At 34.2% G+C, this 22,468-nt stretch overlaps 1 protein-coding gene across 3 annotated transcripts in view; it reads right to left on the bottom strand.

Moving 5' to 3' along the window:
- Positions 1-3,383: 3,383 nt before the first annotated feature.
- The window catches only part of Ppa2 (inorganic pyrophosphatase 2), an 80,422-nt gene continuing 61,337 nt past the window's right edge, over positions 3,384-22,468 (bottom strand). Inside the window, exons 8-13 of one of the 3 annotated variants that reach the window (XM_071614494.1) lie at positions 21,720-21,847; positions 19,318-19,403; positions 16,024-16,093; positions 10,073-10,224; positions 4,679-4,718; positions 3,384-3,581 (exon numbers count right to left, since the gene is read on the bottom strand). In XM_071614494.1, coding sequence (XP_071470595.1) covers positions 4,712-4,718; positions 10,073-10,224; positions 16,024-16,093; positions 19,318-19,403; positions 21,720-21,847 — 443 coding nt within the window. In that variant the 3' untranslated portion in view covers positions 3,384-3,581; positions 4,679-4,711. Of the gene's footprint in view, positions 3,870-4,678; positions 4,719-10,072; positions 10,225-16,023; positions 16,094-19,317; positions 19,404-21,719; positions 21,848-22,468 lie in introns of all 3 variants that reach the window. The other 2 variants (XM_071614495.1, XM_027935470.2) reach the window with 2 other exon arrangements.

Here is a 22,468-nt window from a genome sequence, read left to right as displayed (position 1 = left end):
AATAATAACAGTCTATGTATGTGTCCATATGACAGGCAGACATCTGATTTCCCTTATCTCCTCTTAGAGGAAGATAATCAAAATAGAATATTAACATTGAAAAACTTGCAATGTGAGCTATCCTATGAATCTAACTCAAGGGCTTAGAACTCTAATTCATAACTCATGGGGGTAGGAAATTGTCTTTGTGACCTACCTCAGAAATTCTCATTTAGTAGTTGTTTAGAGAACACTACAAATCTGTACTTTTGCGTATTCTAGGTGGTTCTGATGAAGAATTTCACAGGGCCCACTGGCAAACCCTCAAATACACCTCAGACAGAATGTAGAAAGGAGGATGAAAATGAGAGACTAACCAAAACTTAAACATGTAATGTACTACATGATAATAATAAGGTAGTAACAAATGAGCAGCAGCAGATTCTTGGGAACTAGTCATCAAATGTTATTAATGAGTATATAAACTACTAAAAGTGCACACAGTCATTGATGGAGGAATGGATTTTAAGAAATTCAGTGTGCTCCTTTAAAGAATGACAGAACGATACTAAATATATCTTGTGTGATTCTATCTATGTGAAAAAAAATAAAAGCTCATACATTTATCAGATATTTGAAATAATAGCAAGTTCAAGAAAAATCAATCTTGAATAGTTCAGTCCTTTGGCTTTTCACAGACATGGGAACTGGCTGTGGGTGTTACCTGGATGGTGGAACCCATCCAGGGGTCAGTTTTGGTTTTGTAGTCTCTTTTAGGGAGTTCTAGCAATGACTGACTCTATTATTTTCCAGTGGTTTTTTTTTTTTTTAAAGTATTTAATATAAAGCCCATTCAATTTATTGTTCCTCGGGATTCTGCTGGCAAAGATTAAATTAGATAGTCTGAAAAACATTCTGAAACAATCATAAAAGACCCATTCATGAAATGTAAATTGTCACTATTATAATAATGATGACTGGGGGTACAGCTTAGTGGTAGACTACTTGCCTACCACGTATGAGGCCCTGGGTTAGATCCCCAGCAGTGGGGAAAAAAAAAAAAACTATATAGTAATCTGGAAAGAAGTTTTGCAATTATTGAATTCAAAATTCTATATTTATTAAGATTATAATTATGAAAAACCACAAACTTTGAAGTCAATTGTTAATAACTGGGGTACTGCAAAGGGATGGACTCATCTTTTCAGTAAGGCTGATGAACTAGGTAGCATTTTATTATTCACTGCTTGGAAAAGGGGAGGCAAAGGGCGAATATGAAGTATGAGTTGCCTCACATAAGTCCCATAAGACATGATTTCTCTCTTCCACTCTTGGGAAACTAATAAGCCACATGTATAAATCCATCAATCTATCCCTTGATAATTCAGCTCATTTTTATTACAAGGGTAGATGTCCTCTATTCTTTATATTTCTATAAGTTTATTTGCACAATTTAAAAAGTCAGTATATATATATTCTCCCATTATAATCTTTCTTGTCCTTCAAAGAGGTTCATGTAATTTCAAAGAAAACATTGCTATTTACTCTTGGGATAGTCATTAAACTCTAGCAGCCTATATCCTCATCTGTACAACAGGGATGCTATGAGCTTTGCCTGAATCAGGTATGAGATGCAGTATACACAGCAGGTTGGAAAAACGGTGAGATTCAGAGCCAGGGAGTCAAAAAAGTTCTAATTACAGCTCTGAAATTTAGTCATTGCGTGATGTTGGGCAAATTATAAAACTTCTCAGAGCCCCAACTTTGAAATGGGCAACATCTATCTTACCGGATATATGCACATGTGGTATTTAAAATAGTACCTTTTGCACAATAGGTACTCTACATTAAATGGAAAGTATCATCATAACATTGCTTTGTGAACCACAAAAATATATCAGTAAATGCAGTATTGATAGTGATAATAGAAAAAGGGACAAGAGTCATGAACAAAATTGGCAAGGGAAGAGCAGAAGTGCTGGGAATATAATGTTTACAGAGGGGTGAGTAGCATGGCACAGTTAGAAGAAGGGTTTCTGGAGAAAATAATCCAATTTTTATTTTCAAAAATACACGATAACACTGAAAGCATTATAAGAAAAACATAATAAGATGTATGTTTTATGTGGTATATATACACAATGGAATATTACTCAGCATTAAAAGAGACTAAAATTATGGCATTGCAGGTAAATGGATGGAGGTGGAGAATATATCATGCTTAGTGGCAATACCAAAAAATCAAAGGTCAAACATTCTCTTTGACAAATGGATGCTGATCCATGATTGGGGGGCAGGCATGGGAAGAATGGAGGAACTTTGGATTGGGCAAAGGGGAGGGAGGGGAAGAGGTATGGGTCAAAAAGAATGGTGAAAACGAAAGATGGTGGAATGAGAAGGACATCATTACCCTAGGTACATGTACAATTGCACAAATGGTGCGACTCATGTAAATGGAAAAATGAAAAGTTGTACTCCATTTGTGTATAACGAATTAAAATGCATTCTGCTGTCATGTATAACTAATTAGAACAACAACAACAACAACAACAAAAAGATGTATGTTTTAGGAAAATCATTGTGTAGTATGTGGAGAATGGGATGGAGGGAATCAAGTTGGAGGCAGGACAACCACTTAGTGAAGATACAAGAGAGCATGAAATTGAACTAGAGCAATTGGGAAAGAGGTAGAAAGGCTGGATCTGAGAGGCACAGAGAAGAGATAGGAGGCTGTTACAAGAGTCCAGTGAAATAAGGGGAAAACTCCAGCAGAGTAAGGGTATAAAGGAATAAGAATGGCAAAGAAAGAAACTAATGTGTTTTCATGAGTAAAGAGGGATTCAACAGGATTTCAAGAAGGGAACTAGGAGAATGATAATTCCATTGTTCGAGACAAGAGAAGATGAGTTAAGTTTTGGACAAGAAGGGTCAAAGGCATTTAGAGATGTCCACTAGGCAAAGCCCAGGAGACAGATCTGGGCTTCCTACGCAGAGTTGGAAGTCATCACTGTAGAGATGAGAACTGAAAGAATGGGAAAGAATGAGAATCAAAAAAGATCATGATCTCCATAATCATAAATTATGATTTATGAAAATTGCCTTAAAAATGTGACATATTTACACAAGCACTAATAAGAGAGGACAGAAGTTGCCTAAACAAAAGCTTTACCAGCAATGAATTTGAAAAGAGTAATACAGTATGAATAGGATCAGTAAAAATTTTATTGACTTATTAAATTTGTGATTTTCACCTTTACCATATAGACAAAAATGCTAATAAAATAATTGTGTTCCTTCATGTATAAAAATTAAAACTGGCCCAAACGCAATGCTTCTAAATGTCTGCTATTAAATTAAACTAAATCTTTTTCCTTTGTATCAATAAATATGCAAAAAGAGACAAATTCAAAAATTTCAGTGTTTATTTACATATTACATTATTGAAAACAATTGAAGATTCAACAGAAAGTCAGCAAATGTTCATAGGCCTGCCTGTCTCCAGCACTAAGGGAAAATGAGTCTTAGAGTCCCATAGAAGTTGAAATCTTGATGGCAGAACTTCAAACGTTGTAATCACTTGCCAAGGAAGTGCCATACTTGGTCTGTGTTTAACATGGGGGGAGAAGGGTGTAAGGAAGAGGTGAAGAGGAGTGGGGGTGGGAAGGGAGGAAGGACAGCATAAGACATTTAATTCAGACCTTTAGGAGACATTTAAGCAGATGAAAAGAGTCACATTTGTAGTATGTTATGTTTCTCTAATTAAAGCCACTTCCCTCTAAACTCTTGTCCTATGTTCTCTTTCATTTAACTTATGCCTCATATAAAACTACATTAAAAATTTGAGAGCCTTACCAACTTATTTCCTACCCCTTTGAGGGTCATTTTCATTTCTAGTGAACAAAACAGAAGTTAGTATCCTAGTTACAACAAGAAGGGTCTAGGAAAACCTTTTACTGTAAAATTCCAATTTTACAGTTCCACCCAATTCCCCAAATGAGATAGTATTGCAAGAAACAATCTGTTAGCTTAGCATATAAGGAACACATCTTGCCTTCCCATGCAATCATGTCTAGGATTTTACTCCTTTCTAAACATCTTGCAACTCAACACATAGTAAATAGTTCTCATTTTCCCCTCCAAATTTGTAAAGTGAAAGGGCCTCTTGTATTTTATATTAAAAGGCCAAAAGCCTTGCAATATTTTGAAAGATTAAATCATAATGTGCATATGATCCCATGTTGAATTTTTACCATAGAATATCCTTACTTGTTTCTCAAAACAGTTTCAAGTAAAGGTAATAAAAAATATGGTATTTATTTTCAATCCTATTATAAGTTTTAAGAGCTTTAGTTAAAATGAGTTATATATTAAAATGATGAGAGATAATAAGGAATCTTCCAGAATCAGATATCTGGAGTGTCTTATTATAAGAACTAGCTGGAATCTCATTACTTTAACAAAAACAAAACAAAACAAAAACAGCCACTGCACAATCAAACCATTTTCTAGCCTAAAAGTAATGTTTTTATCATTTTCAGAAATTAGAAAATGATATTTTATCTAAAAACTCAAATGTTCTTTAAAAAATAGTTTTCTTAGTTTATATAATTTTTTAATTAATTTAACTTAATTTTTTGGTTTCTACTACTGTAAATAAATAAATTCATATATGTTACTCAAGAAACAAAATATACTATACCGTCTATATTACTTTCTTTATTTGACGAAGATGTTAATACCTGAAAGATAAGAACAGTCTGTTATAATGAATATTTATATGTGGAAGATGAATCCAGAACTAAAATCTTTTCATGAAATTGTAGAACAAAATTGACATACATCTGTTTCCTAACCTAAAAAAATTCCCCTCTTTTTTTTTTTTTTGCATTTTATTATCATTGCTCATTATCAAACCACAGATGTAGAGTCAAATTTAAAAAGCATGCTGGAAGATATTTTCTATCAATAACCTATGAGAACTACTAAGGGTCTTGTAGCTGAAAATGTGAAGAGATTTTCTTTCAAAATATCAAACACACATTCAAATATATGTGCATGTACATAATACAGCTATAATATAATGTGTGTAAATATACAATTTTGCTATCTTCTAGAGTTTTTAAATCACCTTTTCTGTTTATTTTGATGGCTGAGCCAAGAGTCTTATAACAGAGATTATGTATCTGTGGTAGACAAGTTTGAAAAAAGGTTTTTCTAAGAACAAGATTTTCACCCCCTAATTATGAACAACATTGTTTTGTTTTCATTTTAACATTCTATTGGGAAGGCAGCACAAAGCTTCTGTATTTAGTTTAATGAATCAATAGAGTGAACATCTATGTAATCTCTGCCCAAGTCAAGAAATTTAATAATTGCAAATTTAATAATCTACTTCTAGTCCTCCAAATTTGTCTACCCTCAACATGAAGGATCTTGGCAGAGGTAAAAATGGAAGACTACATACCATACATATAAATATTTAAAAGTTACAATAATGAAATGAAATGATGAATAAAATATATGTCCTATACAACTATTCTGATAAATATTTTTGTTCTAACTTCTCTTTTAGCATTCTGGGGACCTCAGAGACGTGTGCTGGAATGTGGTGGATAAAGAAAGAGGCACATGGCCCTGGTCCTGCCCTACTTCTCTTCTTATACCACACTCTTTTCTGCATTGTGAAGTCCTCACCTAAACATGAGCAAAAACAACAGCCACACCTCCATATGCACTCCCTGCCTCCAATGACCACCCAATTCTGGCCCCAGTAGAGGCAAGAGTGGGCACAGTCAGGAGTATGGATCTAGGGAGTTGTGCAACCTGATTTCCATGAGGCCCTGGAAAAAGGCTCCTGGTGAATCTCTAACTTTGAACCTTTGGTCTTTTTGCTCCATGGAAAGGGATGTGACTGAATTAGTGCCAAAGCAGGACTCTCTAAAAAAGAAGGAACCAAGGCAGGGCTCTTGTTGCTTAGTTTGATGGGCAGTACTGAATAGAAACAATTCAGCAAAAAGAAAAATATGAATTTCAGCAATATTAAAAATATTCTCTGGAATAGTTAATTTTATGGGTCAACTTAGATGAGTTATTGGATAATAGCAACATTTAAATCAGTGAACTTTGGGTAAAGTAGATTACCTTCCATAAAGTTGGTGGGCCTCATCCAATCACCTGAAGCCTGAGTAGAACAAAAACACTAACCTCCCCATCAAGAGGGAATTCTCTAGAAGGCTGTTTTAGAACTTAATCTGCACAAATGGTTCCTCTGGGTTCCCAGGCTGCTGGCATTCACGCTAGAACTGTACCATTTACTCTCCTGAGTACAGCCTACCAGCCCACCTACAGAATTTGAACTTGCCAAGCTTCCATAAACATACAAACTAATTCCTTGCAATAAATCTTGTTACAAATACAGTCATGCATTCTTTAACAATGGGCATACATGCTGAAAAACACTTAAGTAGGTGATTTCAATTGTGTGAACGTACCAAAAATAGTTTCCGTATTAACCTTAGCTTGCTGTAACATTTTCACTTTATAAACTTGATTTTTTGACTTAAAAAAAAAAATTGATGTGTGCATGAACTAGGGATTGAACCAAGGGCCTTGTGCATGCTATGCACATATTCTACCACTTAGCTACATCCCCAACCCTATTTAAAATATTGACTCTTCTGTACAAATTTTTTTTCTTTATATCTTTGTTCTATAAACTTTCTTATATTTTTAACTTTTCCTTTTAAAACTTCTTCATTAAACACTAAGAATACAAGCGTGCACATTAGCCTAGGCCCCAGGGTCAGGATCAATACCACTGTGTTCATCTCCACACCTTGACCCACTGCAAGGTCTTCAGAGCAATATCTCCTATAATACTGTCACTTCCTATGAGAACTACACCTTCTTCTGGAATCCCTCCAGAAGGACCAGCCTGAGGTTCCTCTTGGGGCAGTGCCACTCTTCAGATATATGTTCATTATGGTTTGCTTATCTTTTTACACCATAGATTCACCTGTGAACAGTAATGCTCCATGAACAATTCTATTAATGAAAACTTTTCAGTGTTGGGGCCATGTTTTCAAACTTTGTAAGGAGAGCTTGTTGAGTTCAGTAAAATTTTCTGCTAAACCCTTCACTGTGAATTTACTTGGCGGTCTTCTTTTACTTCTTCTGTAGTTTCCTTTTCTCTTGCCTGTTCCACTTCCAACAATTCATCATTATTTATTTAGTGTCATTGTCTCCTTTGTGATGCTGATACTGGGTAATGTATAAAGAAAAGAGGTTTATTTGGCTTATAATTCTGGTGACTGGAAAATCCAATCAGTATAGTTCTGGTATCTGGTAAGGGCACTTGGCTCTGTCACAACATGGCAGAAAAGCAGGTACATGTGGAGAAAGGTTACATGGCAAGAGAGGAAGCAAGTGACTGAGAAGGGACCAGGTTTGGACTTTTCTAACATTGTGAGAACTAATTTACTCCTATGAGACTAAATCCACCTTGTGAGACTACCATTATTCCTTTCGTGAGGGTAGTCATGACCCAACCATCTCCCACTAGATCTATCTCTTTCGATACTATTATACTGAGGAATTATGCCTTAACATGAGTTTGGCAAAGACAAACCACACGCAAATCACCACACTCAGGAACCACCTCTAAGAGGTCCTGTCATCTTCACCCCCACACAGGTTAAAGCTGTTTGACATCTCCTAGGTGACATCACCAATACTAAGCAACATTTTGGTGCAGTTATCTTATAATCTTCCAGAATTGCATCAGGTCTTCTTCAACTACGGCAGCAGCCTGAGCTAAGGTTTTTACAGGCAGAAGAGGTTAAAAGCTGATCTATTACTTCTTGATCCTTTGGTTGGATCCAGGAGGTGGAGTTTTAAGACAGAAACACTGCTGTGACATTGGATGATGTGCAAGAGAAGATTATGTACCATAAGCAATATCTTAAAAAGCTTTTTATTTTCTTTAAAACAACAGTGCTTCTCCATTTTATTGACTCAGCGTCTCAATTTGTAGCTGGCAAAACTGCCCCAAGCAAGACTGTTATCCTGTTCTTCAAATCCTTGAAAACTGGCACTGACTTGGCCTCTTCATGGATGAAGTCTTCAGATATACTATTCCTGAGGGTTACATCCATCCTGAATGTCTGCTCTGGCATAGAATTTTCCTCCACAGTCAGCTTCTCTAGAGTTTCCAAAAGTTCAGCTGTTGAACATCTGCTCCCACAGATTCATTACTCACTTCCACATTATGTAATGAATAAAAATTCTTAAATCATTTAGCTCTCCCGAGCTGGCAGTAAATTCAACATTGTAGTCAGGTCCAGTCCTTTCTCTCACAATTGCAAACAAACTTTTGCTTTGCCTGTGATCATCATGGAGCTGAGAGGGATATGCCTGTCTGATCCTTAATCCATCAACTTTCTCCATGTCTGATGCAGGCCCTTCTCAAATTTTCATTAGTGTTGGTATCTTCAATGAAGCAGATCCTTTAACAGCTTTTGACATTTTGTTCTTGTCCTTCAGGATTGTAGCTATGGTGGAATGGGACATGCCTGGCTGGCAAATGGTAACTACTGATTTTCCACCTTAGTAATCCTTAATCACTTTTAATTTCATTTTCAGGTCAATCACTTGATGTGGTCCCGTACTGGCAATTCTCATAGACTTTATACAATTAGGAACTATGATGAACAAAACAAGAGATCAAATCAAGCATATGATAACTGATATAATCAAGAGACTCAGTTAACTTAAGATGTTAAGAGGCTGCTTCTCATGTACAATGGCACAATCTTTTACAGTAGCTATTTTTTTAATAAACAGGAGTAAACACTAAAAGTAATGATAAAAAGTATAGTACAGCAAATACACAAATCAAGAAAATTGTCATTTATTATCATTATCAAGACATGGTACATAACTGTACTTTTAAATGACTGAGAATAGCAGTTTATACCAGCATCACCAGCTACATGGCATGAGGCAATAGGAATGTTTCAGCTCTCTCATAAGCTTATGGGACCACAGTCATATGTGGTCCATTTAGACAAACAGTGGCATAACTGTATGAATATCTATCTGTTCTATTCCCTTGAAGAATTCCAATACATTCCTATAAATCATAAATGGTTTACAGTTAATTTTCTTTCTACTCTTTATTTTAGGATAAGGCTTTGAAAATTTTTTCTTATATTGAAGAATAACATAACCATATAAGTAAGACACTTATATAATTTAAGCATTTAAAAAATTTTAAAATGATATCTTTAAATGTTTCCAAGTACTTAAAAGAAGAAGAAAAATTCTATCTGCCTTTCTTGTAGAGAAAAAATAACCATTATTGGTTTTGAGGATGGCAGACCATGAAACTGAGTGTGACAGTAACACTGGAACATAAAAACTCCACTAACTGAGACTAGGCATGGGGATTTGATTGCTCCCACTTTCTAAACAGACTGTATAGTAACCAACTTATTCTTTGAAACTGTTGTGCTCTATTTAAGTTGTATGTGATACTTATTATGCAAAGTTTGTTGGAAAATTATCTGGTTAAATTTCCTTTTGAAAATTAACAGCTGCTTCTTTCTGGAGCTGCCAAATATATCATAAGAAGAAAATGGATGGTGTAAAAAAATAGAATAATTGAGCAACTTCTCATTAACCTAAAAAGCATTACAGAAAAGAAACTGCAAGCTACTCTAAGACATTTATCACTACATATTATTTTAAAAATAATTTTGAAAATGTTTTCATTTATTCATTCTTAAAATATGTGTATTTGTATTTTTGGTACAAATTAAACCCAGAGGTGCTTAACCACTGAGCCACATCCCCAGGCCTTTTTTTATATTTTATTTAGAGATAGGGTCTCAATGGGTTGCTTAGGGTTGTGCTAAATTACTGAGGCTGGCTTTGAACTCACAATCAGGCTCCTGTCTCAGCCTCCTGAGCCGCTGGGATTACAAGGATGCACCACTGTGCCCGGCTTAAAATATATTTCGTGATTGGCAGAATATGTTTAGAATATACAAAGCTTTATTTAAAAGAAAACAAACAATGGTGCATGGTGGCTTACCCAGCTACTGGGGAGGCTGAGACAGGAGGATCCCAAGGTTGAGGCCACCTTTGGCAACTTATCCAGACTCTGCTTTGAAATAAAATAAAAGGACTAGGGAGTAGTGAAGCTTTTTTCTCACATGTGCTAGGCACTGTGTTCAATTCCCTGTACTGGGGAAAAAGAAAGAAAGAAAACAATAGAAAAACAAAACAAAACATCATGGCATCATGGGTAGGTTCAAAGTCAGCTGTTGAGAACATTTGGAGGGTGGTATGTGTGTGTGAGATTTGGATTGGAGGTAATTTTTTAAAAACATCTTTTTCATATTGAAAGGGAATGATATTTGCTGCGCCCCTCCCCTGACTCAGGCAATGGCAAGGCCCTACTGAGGTGGATGGCGCAAGGCGTCCATCCTCTGGAGGAGCGCAGTATGTTTCTGGGAATGGGCTGGTTTGTTTTTGTACTCCTTTAATAAGTATAGTTGCGATTTCTCATATGACCATTAAGTATGAAGGAAAAAACATGACTTTCCCAATTAATGCAACTACTTCTAAAGAATGGATCTGCTTGCTCTAAATGCAATGATTCAGCTGTGGAACGTAAATTGTTAATGTCTAATGAAAAACTCCCTGTATTCCTGTCAAGGAAGTTTTTGAGAAATTAAATTAAAATCTAGAGAAGAATTAATGTTAAGAAGACAGATTAGTGCTTAGTACTGGGCAACTTGTTCTTGTTCCTGTGCACAATGGTTTGTGCTCTTACTCTTGTTTGATTAAAATTAATAACAAGTTAACCACTTGCCGTAACCATGGTACTGGTTCCAGTCAGTAAGTCAAGAAAGAATAGTCAAGGTATAGGCCAATAGTTGGGACATTTCTAATTATTATTAAAAGTTAACTAAATAGAAACAGCTCAAAGCAAAACGCGAACTGAAAGGAAAAATGCTTGCTTATGCCCAAGCCAAGAGACATTCTTCTGTTCTAATTGTAGCTATGTAATATTTTGTTTTTTTGAATAATGATTCCTGTTTTGTAACCACAAAGTACTGTGAGCCTGCCAAAATGAGAAGTATATATGATCAACTTCATAAGTAAAGATTGGGATTCAGCACCTTCACTTTGATGTCTGTGTTGTTTCTCTACCCGCCTTTTGCAGACTCCTCACCATCCATTTGTCTCCTGAGACCCCCTGTTGGAGCTGGTCTCCGACAGATATTTAAATTTGAAAATAACAATACTAAGAATAGGTTCATGTAAAACATCAGCTACTTCACTCTTCACCTACAGTCAAGGATTTCCTGGTTCTTAAACATAATGAAAAACATAACACTATGAATTTTCTACAGTTTATTTACCTGGTCTCTTATTGTTCCCAATTTTTCCACATCTGATTACATAAGCACATGTATTAATGTCTCTATGAGAGATATACTTACCTAGAAAGGCAACTTCTAAACAGTGAGTTATAAGCACCTTCAATTTCACTAGAAATTATTAATGTTCTTCCAAGTAGTTATACCACATACACCCCTATAAAGCATATCCACCCAGTAAGAGAGGTTCCTTTCCCACATGCTTGAAAACATCTGGTATCATCAGACATCTAAACTTTCAGCAATCAGATAATTACAACACTGTATTATGTCTTATTTTTTTTTAAAATTTTTTTTAGTTGTTAATGGACCTTTTTAAAATTAATTTATTTATATGCAGTGTTGAGAATCAGAACCCAGTGCCTCACACATGCTAGGCAAGTGCTCTGCCATTGAGCCACAACCCCAGCCCTTATTTCTTATTTTGACATACTGATTACTAGTGAGACAAAGCCAATGTTCCTTTGTTTAGTGGCCATTTAATTTACATTTGTTCTCTTGTGAACTGTCCACTCATGTTGTCGACCCACCTTTTTCCTACTAGGTTATCTTTTTCTTGTTGAATTGAATACATCATTTATTATTTTAGATGCTAAAGCATTTGTCATTAAAGTTTCATTACATGAAAATATTTTTCCATACAATGGCTTATTTTTAACTCATTTTGTGGTATTGTCAGCTGCTTATATTATTTTCCTCATTACTTAAATTTATAAATCCTTTCCAGGTTATTTTTGGTCATTTACTATTCTGTATACATTCTGGAACTACCCTGTCCAATTTAGTGAAAACCCTGTTGGGATTCTGATGAAAAAAAATATATATATAGACTGATATCATTAATTGCCATGGGAGAAAACTGCCATCTTTGTGAATTTTTGAAAAATTTTTTTTGTAAGTCTACTTGGGGATTCTGTTTATTCATGATTTAATATTGGTAAATTGGTAGTTCATCTGTGTCTAGAAAGGTACTCCCAAAAGCATCTCCTAGTATTTTCTTCTGATTGTCTTCTGTTTGTAGTTATGTCTTTAATTCCTGATATCCTTAATTTGTGCCTGCTCTATTTCATAAATTTTTATTATTATTAAACAACAACAAAATTCAGCCTTTGGAAACTAAACTAAAAAGTCAATCCTCTGCCATTCTTTGCTTTCTTTTGAATTAAATATTGGCTCTATTCTTTCTAATTTTCTTTCTTCTAACATAAAGTGAAGAAAAAAGCAGAGTAATTGTTGAGTTGAATGGCTAATTTTCTTTCTTCATTTTGCTGTATACATTTAATTTCTCTCAAGTCACAGTCTTGCTGTACTTGCCAAAGTTTTAACACATACTGAGTAGCTGTCATTCAGTTTTAAATATTTTATAGTTTGCTATAATTTGGGGGGCATATTTAAAAGTTTTTAAAAAAATTTTAAACACATAGATTTATGTGTTTTGAACCCAGAGGTGCTCTGCCACTGAATTACATCCCTAGCTCTTGTATTTGAAAAAGACTATGTATTCTCAAATTTTATGTCTATTAGATTAAGATTATAATTCTATTTTAATCTTCTAACATTTAAAAATAACATGTAAGTAGAACAAAGGATACTAAAAGTAGCATAATCAATCTTACTAATTAACTGAAATATCTTTAAAGAATACCAACTAATGTTATCTGAAAGGCAAATAACATGGGTATGTCTACATGCACAAACAAACACATTTCTTTGTTCACTATAAATGCTCTTTACATTGCTCTTTGAAATAAAGTTCCAACTGTTAGTCATAACATTCTCAAGTATTGAAAAGGAGCCTCATACCTTTTGATTATAAAATTAGGTAGAGGTTTTAACAAGAAAGAGAGAGGGGGGAGGGAGGGAGGAAGGAAAGAAGTTCACATAATATTAAAAAAAAAAAAAGTAATTGGGTGGTCCCATGGCTGAACCATTTAGCAGAGCAGTCCTATTGCTAGGGTCACAGGCTGTGGCCCTGACACTCTGCTTCTTATGCATTCCCAGAGTGCGGGTATCTAATTAACAGCTTGGTTTTGACAGTCACACCTTTTATGGTTATATATAATTCAAACATTTACATAATCATAAACAAAACCCAATGATCTATTAGGCCATTTTAATTCTTCTAAATCTACTACCCTTAAGATCTCTAACCTAAGTATGATAAATTCAACAGATATTTTCTATTGTGTTTCTAAAATTGTACAGAATCATCATCATCAATTGTTGGCTTTTATTTTTCTTAGATATAGTGACATTTTCCTTAACTGGTCTGTACATATTGTTGGGTGATTACTTAATGATTGTTTTGATTTCAACAGTATATTTAATTGTGTATTTTTTTTCTTTTAAAAATTATGTGGAAAATATTAAAAGAAGACTAAATTTTCATGAATTTACCACTGGCATCAACAATAATTATCTTTCAGCAGTATATCTTTTTTTTCTCTTTCCACATTTTTAATTGGTACATTATAATTGTACATAATGATGGAATTTATTGTTACATATTCATACATGCACACAAGATAACAATATAATTTGGCCAATATCACTCCTTTGCACTTCCCCTGTCCCTCTTTTCCTTCCATTCTCTGATCCTTTCCCTCTACGGATCTCCCTTTGATTTTCAATATCTCCATCCAATATATGCTTCTTACAACAGTTCAATTAATGACTCAACTGGTATATGTTAAGTTCCACTTAGTGACATGAGATAAGTTTCTCTGAAATGTGATTTTCTATTGTAACATTTTTAGTGTAAAATTAATCAGTACAGTATACCTTCTTTATTAAGCTTTTTTTGGTAACAAAGTTACCAAAACATGTAATTAAAGCCAAATGTTAGTGTTTCTGAATTTTAAAGGTATTCTCTTAATCTATCTAGATCATATCTATAACCTCTAATAATTTCTTTTCCAAGAAGACTGTTTTCCCACTAATATGATAAGAAGCAAATAAAATAAGATATAACATAGAAACTTTAATCTTGCAAATCATTTTAAGGTAAGTATCTATTAAAACTACATTAATAAATCCCAAAATAAAATAAAGGGGAGAATTTAATCTGAGATTGGGAAACAGCTTAAAGAAAAACGAAAAGTTTTTGTTTTCCTTTCCTTTTTTCCTTAAAGAGAAATACATTTTGATGAAAACCAAGTTCAGAAAATAACCTATAGAGATACAACACTGATAAGTTGGAAAAATAAATCAGTATTGTGACCTGCATTTCTATGATAGCTTCCTTTCATCTTCCCTTGCCTCCTATTGTCCATTTCCACCCATACAGCCAGAGTGATCTTGTTAAAATCTTAGTCGGATCATGCTACCTCTTGGCTCAAAACCCTTCATTGGTTTCCTACCTAATTCAGAATAAGAAACACAACTCTTCAAACAGTATGCACAGGGGCTTTTCCTAATTTTGCAATCTCATGTCCTCTGTTCTCCTCCACACTCTGCTCCTTTAGCCATTGTAGTAATTGGGTGGTCCCATGGCTGAACCATTTAGCACAGCATATTTTTTCAGGGTGTCAGGCATCCTCTTTCCTCATGGACCCTGGACCGGAAACACTCTTCCCCAGATGTTCACTCTCTGGCCTTCTACAAACCTGGACTCACACGTCAGTCTTTTCAATGTGGCTGTCTCTGACCTCCTCTATAACTACAACTCTGCCACACTCCTGGAACTTTACCCTCTCTGCTCTGTTTTCATAGTATTTACTGCTACTGAAACACTGTATATTTTACTTGCATATTTATTTGTCTTCCATCTCCCCAAATAAAACTTGAGCTTTACAAGGGCAGAGGCTTTTGTATTTTTAATACTGCATTGCCAGCACTGAGATTTTACAATACAGCAGACACTAATTAAATAGCTGGTGAATTAATGGAGAAAACAAAACAAAACAAACAGCAGCAAAAAATTAAAAGCAGCCATAATGAGCAACTAATGTTTAGGAACATTTTAGTTACTCCTAAAGTAAAGAACAATTCACTAGTTTCTAGCTTATAATTAGTTTTTAAAAACCCTTAATTTATAAATGGGATTTTAAGCCTAAGATCCCTCCTGAATATATATTACATAGCGATATTACTTAATTATCTGAATATTAATTTTCTTATTTAGTGTTCTCCAAATGAAGCATTAATTTACTAATAAATTCAATTGCCTCTGTGCAGAATTATCAATAAGACATGTAAGAATCTAGGGAACTCTTTTTAGCTTAGAGAAAGCAAGTTTGTGAGACAGCCAAACCAAATAGAAGAAAAGAAAGTCTTATGTATTTCAGTTTGTTTAAGCTGATATGCATTTGTACCAAGAGCCAGTTCCACTGGATGACAGATAACTCATAGGAACAGAATAGCATAGAGGACAATAAATATATATAAATACTAACAAACTGATGATGCTAAGAAAAATAGCATCAAATAAAACTAGCTAAATGTTAATGTATTTTTGAAAATAGAATTGAAAAACTTAACTAAAAAAGTTTTAAAATTTTTGTTTAAATTCCCTTCATTAAAAAAAATAATCAGAATTTCTGCAAGATTTCCCACAAAACTACATGATTAAATGATGCCTTGGACATTTGCTCCTTACCGATTCAACTAATGATCTTGCTTTCTCTGGAGTGCAATGGAAAGGGCTACCACATACCTGCACGTTTGTGCTGAAGAAGAAAACAGGACATTATTATTAAACACGATAAAAAAGGCAAAATTATCCCAAAAGAAAATGAACTTCAAATATTTCACACTGACTGTATAACTTCAGTCAATAAACAAGGAACTCAATGAATATAAAATAGGACAACTAAAATTATTGTACATTTTTAAGGCAGTTACAAATATAGAATACTCCATAGCACGGCACTTTCCAGAACTTAAAAATACTTCAAAAAATGATATACAAAGCTTAACAATTTTCTGGAATGTATACAAAGTTATAATGAAACTCCATTTCAGCTTTATTAAAAGAATAATAAAATTTGACCCACAGAAGGGACTATAAGGAAAAAATCTTCCTCTAAGTGATAATATTATAATTGGATATAACACCATAAAAATAAATACATTTATAAATGTAATATGACACATGAACCACTGTGCTAACCAAAATAAGCAGACATGACATTAGAACAAAGATTCGGTAATATAAAAAATGTTGTGTACAACAAACCCAAATTGCATTTTTGAAATAATACAATGAAATAGACAATTACTTGAAAAGAACAAACAGATATATAAAAGATAAAATTTATAGGGCCAGCAATCTCAAATCAAAAAGGCTCATACTCATGAGAATCCTCAAAGACAATGTGCAAGATATAGATTTGTCAAGGCTTTTCATTCTAAGGCATAATTAATTATGCTAACTGGAGAAAAGGGGGAAAAATCAAAGTGTAAGAAAGATAATGATTTTGGATCACAACCTCTAGAGTTTATAGAAGAAAGTGAGGTTGGGGTAAATGTATACAAAGCTAAATGGAGTTTTGGGTATATAAAAAGTAATTCTATAAATTAAATATATCTTCTTTCTAGCAAAGCAAAAAGAAACAAATTCAAGACCCAAATAATTTGGAAAATCTGAATATATATTCCTTTACTCAATAAGTATATTTAAACTACCTTCAGTAAGTCCTGTTACTATGTGCTAATAAATAATATAAACAAATAACACAACACTCCCTGTTGTACAGAGGCCTGTGGAGCAATGACGTGAGAAGAAATGAGGTGGCATCTGAACTGCTTCTTGAAGAGGGAGTAGATATTCATGGAGGAAAGTCAGAGGGGTAAGAGGGGACAGACCATGAGCCTGGAGAGGCAGATGTGGATACATTATTTAAAAAAAGAAGTGGATCAAATCCTACAATTGAAGGGAGTCACAAAAAGTTATTTTTTTAGTATCAAAATGACAGGTATATGTGTATTCTTGAAAGATAATTCTGGAAGTGATATATAAAATACATTAAATAGGAGAGTGGTTGTTAATAAAAATATGAATATAGAAATTATGTCACTGAATTAAAGCAGTTTTATAACTAGAAGGGCATTCAAAAATGAGTAAGGTAGTTCAAGAAATTAAAAGACAATCATGGTTAAAAAACAAAAACATATGAAACAGCCCCAAATAAGTGAAGGTCTAGAGATCAGGAAGGGTGGTGGTATGCATAGGAGTGGCAAAGCTGTTTTAAGTTTCTGACACATGAAATAGGAGGCAAGAAGTGGAGGAAAATGAAGACAGACAACTCAGTCAAATTATGGAAGCCTTGGTTGGCTTTTTAGAAGTTTAGATTTCATGTTTCTTAAGCAGAGAGCCTCATTAGAATCATGTGGGAACTTTTAAAATATATACCTGCTTAAAGGCCACCCCTTAGATGTCCTAGTATATCAAGTTTAGAGAAGGGACCCTGCAAATAAATTTTTAACAATTTGCAAGATATTTCTGAGGCACTGTATGTAATACTGATGGAGAGAATGGCTGTGAGAAATAATGTGGACCTAAACTGAACTGATTGGGAAAAACACTAAAAAAGGAAGAAAAAGGAGGACTTCTTAGTCAACAATAGAATATTATATGAAATTAAAAGAGAAGCAATTCATTAAACAGAGGCAAAAGAAACAATTCTGAGTATATTTTAGAAATTAAGTAATTAAGATTAAGAAAAAATGAGTAAAAATGAGTTAAGATTCTGAAGATTTTAATTTATCTACATGCTTATGATTTATATGCTAAAAATTCTTAAGCTAAAAAATGACTGTTTTATTGTAAAAAACTGTAGAAGAGGCAACAGAATATAGCTAGTTTGGATATGACTGTCCCCAAGGACCCTGCACTGGAAGCTTGTCTCCAGGGTGTTGTGGTGGTGGAACCTTTAAAGGGTGGGGTTTAGTGGGAGGTGACTGGGTCCTGACTGTCCCCTTGAAGGGATTAAGGCTGGTCTCACAGGAGTGGGTCACTTCCCACCAGAGTGGGTTGCTATAAAAGATAGAGCTTAGGCCAAGCCTCTTGCTTCTCTTCCCACACATGATGCCATCTGCCACAAGGCCATCATCAGAGCCAAACAGATGCTGGTGCCATGTTCTCAAACCTCAAAAACTGCAAACTAAATAAACCTCTTTTCTTTACATGATACCCAGACTATTCAGGCTACATACAACACTGAGGTTCTAAAAAGCATCAATAAAGCTAAATTGCTAGATGTGAAATTAGGTGTGGGTAACACAACTGTAAAAGTCTGGAAAAGAAAACACTAAAAATGTGCAAGGTCTTTTAAGTTGTAAGGAGCTTAAGGATTACAGGATCTTTATTTTTCTATTATATATTATGTTAAAATACGTGGAGAAAATCTACATGAGATCTATATAGAAAGAAAAGGTCTTAGCCCTACATCCAAAGATTGGTGAATAAACATACTTAAATGTCTTAAGTTAAAATAAAATGTTGGAGTACTGTATGTTACTACTATTTGATTCCTCTTAATAAATCAGCTAATGACCCAGATCATGTTGGATGAGAAAGTTTTTACTATTCTTATCAAGATATGATGAGGTAGTGGTATTTATTACATATTCTAATCATGTGTTTTCATGTGAAAATACTGTTTTTACTTCATCTTTGCACATATCACAATGTACTGCAATTTAATGCTTATTTACTTGTCATTGTCTCCTACTAAAATACAAATCCCTAAGGTAAATGTCAATTCATAGCTTCACAGTGCCCAATTCTCAGTACTGCACACTGAATAGGTGCTTCCTAAGTATTTTATAAACAAAAAAATAATTGGAACACCTTTTTTAAAAAATCTGGTATCTGAGCAGTATTAGATGGCTATTTAGTACCAATTAAAGATAAAATAACATTATACACATAGAAAAGACAAATTCTTACCAATTTATAGCCCCTCTATCACATTTCTTCATAAGCATTGCTTTCCAACATTCATGAGTAGATTTAATAATTTCAAGGGCAAAAGCCTAGTTTCAACAAAATAAGACACAGTGATCACAATGTTACTCTAACACAGAACTGTTAAGAGCAGGCAATCTTGAGTATAAATTCCAGCTTCTTTATTTAGTAGCTGTGTGACTTTGGGCGGGTATTTAATCTCATGAAACCTCAACTTCCTCATCTCTAAAATGGGACACAATGGGAACAATCTGTCAGGGGTCTGGGGTCAAATTTGCCTGTCACCTCTTGTTGGCCTATGGCTGCTTTAGTGCTACAATGGCAGAGCTGAGCAGTTGTGATGAAACCATAAAGTCTGTAGAGCCAAACATATTTACTATCTGACCTCACCAGATAGAGCCTGCCAATCCCTTATCTAAAGCTAAGAGTTGCTAAAAGAATAAATAAGATGTTGTATGTAAGGGCTTACCTTAGAACCTAATTTGTAAGTAAGCATGCACCCACTTATTTTATCATTACAATAACTGCAAAGTCTAATTGTAAAGTAATTTTGGATTATGCACCATCTGAAAGTTGTAAACCTCCTTAACATTTTCCCCAATTTTTCTAGTGATAAGTCATAATATGTTTGAAAGTGCATGATCAATAAGAGGTACACTTCTCGGGGCTGGGATTGTGGCTCAGTGGTACAGCGCTCGCCTAACATGGGCGGAGCCCTGGGTTCGATTCTCAGCAACACATAAAAATAAATAGATAAACGTACTGTGTCCAACTACAACAAAAACAAGTAAATATTTTTTAAAAAAGAGAGAGATACACTTGTTAGATATACATGTAATGTGTTTATCTAAGGAAAATCTGCTTATTCCAAGGCAGAAAATTCTTCCAATGTTTTTGCTCAAAATGTTGTTTCTTTAAGGATAGTCCTTAATTATTAACTAATTCGTTATCAGCTTTTTTCTCCTTCAGTGACAACTAAATATATTATGATAAGAAAGAATAAAGACTCTTGGGTTCTGAGATATAATGATAATGGGAAATTTAACCTCTCAGGTCTACTATTGGCCAAGATGAAGGAGAATGGCTTAATTCTCAAGGAAGTGGTACTGGGGAATCCTGCTTAAGACATGGACAAGATATGCAATTTATCATTTGGATAATGCAAGAAAAGGTTTTTAGCCTAATTATTCAGATAATTGTGACAATTTAGAACCAATTCCAGTACTTGCTTAAAGGAGTAGTCAGGAAAACCCTAGAATTAAAAAAAAGGGAAGCCATCTTTTACAACCATGTCAAAGAGAAACAATTAAGTTTGCCTCCATATCTTAAATAGCAGTGGTAAAAAGCAATGCATATAATGCTTATTTTCTGGAAAAAATTAAAAATGACCTAATCTTCATACAGGAAGAACTAATGTTTGTCCGAAGCAAACAAAACACAAAAGACATCTCACTCACTTCAAATTCATGACTTGGTAGATATACCTGGAGGCAATAAAAGGTCATGAAAGTACCACATAGAATTGAAATTTATTTTATTTCAAACATAAAATGCAACATATATTCTGAGGAAAAAGATAAGAATAATGTTTTAATATTTAACTTTTAAGAGAATCTAGGCTAAAGTAATAGTTTTATGTTTATATTTACTAATCTTAAATAAAGCCCTCAATATATTAAGGGTACTGGGTTCAGCAATCAATTCTGGTATGACGAAATACAGTAAATTTTAGGTTTTCATTAACATGCCTTATTTTACTTGCAAGACAAGCTTTACTCATTAAAGTATGTTTCACTTAGAGGTTGGTTTAGAATATGCAATTTACTTAGTGGTAATAACTTTAAAAAAATATCCTACACTTTAACTCCTTGGCCTGTTCTCTGCATTTGTGTCAAATTAGAGATACTTTATGGTAACTCTGTGTTACTCTAATAGAAAAGTCTTATGATAATAGGACAACTCAAATGCAGTTGTTAAGCAGTTTAATACAGTCACCGTAGAATGAACCCTTAAGAGGGAAGACCCTATGCATTTACATTAAGGGTAAGTAATTTTCTCCTTCTCAAAATAGTAAATGGAGGGTTTTTCTTCATATACAATTTGCAAAGATAGTTACTGATTGTGGAATTCCTTTATGTTCTGAGAAGATAAAGGAGCTATATACATAGATGATGGAAACAGATATTTTTCAGCATTGTTGATTCACTAGAATCTCCTGAAAAACATTTTTTAAATGATAAGATAATGTCCTTAAAGATATGAGTCATTAAAAAGCACTTTTGTGCGAGCAATGTATAAAGATTCACATAAGAAATAGTCCAAGAGAAATAAGTACTGTACAAGCACCAGGAGGCACATATTAAAATTCAGATTTTCATTTTCACCTTGTTTTTGAATTCTCCATTAAAAGCAAACTTATTTTCTGGTTTTCCCTCTGGCACCTTATAATATGTCAACCAATTAATAGTAGCTTCCAGATAACCTGGTTTGAACTTCCTAACATCATCAATATCTGTAAGGGAAAAAACAAAAAGACATTTTGTTAAAAAAAACAAAATTCATTTCATTTAGTAGCAGAGCACTGGACTGAGGGGGCCAGGACACAAGGGTCCGAGTCCAACTAGTATCATAATTAATTATGCTAACTGGAGGTGTAATGGTTGACATATATCATATCCCCTCTAGACATCTATTTTCACATGCAAACTAGTAGTCCTTTGATCTACATTTACTGAGTATCTTCACATGATGTGGTAGGCACAGGGAATAAGAAGATGAATACAATAATCATTTTGTCAAGATGCTCAGAGGTCTAGTTACAAGAAACAGACAACAGCAGCAATAAAGGGAAATGAGGTTTTGATGGAGATATACATAGGAATGGTGACCTCCTAAAAGAGGGAGTGAAAGAGCATCATGGAAGTGGGAGGCACAGCAAAAATCAGACAAAAGGGGGAAAGTGGAAAGAACAGCACCCGTCAAAGTGAGGGAACATATTTCAGAAAATTCAAGCACAGCTGGCTCCGTGAGATTAGGATGTGGATCTTAGGAGGAGCAGAGAAGAAGGATATACCCAGGAAGGGCCGGGCCACTGAAGAACATAAGTTAAGGGAAAGATTTCATTTTATAGACA

This window comes from Marmota flaviventris, chromosome 7 (genome assembly GCF_047511675.1).
Source record: "Marmota flaviventris isolate mMarFla1 chromosome 7, mMarFla1.hap1, whole genome shotgun sequence".
NCBI lineage: Eukaryota > Metazoa > Chordata > Mammalia > Rodentia > Sciuridae > Marmota > Marmota flaviventris.
The sequence above is the reverse complement of the archived record's forward strand: the minus strand, read 5'-3'. Positions and strand labels throughout refer to the sequence as shown.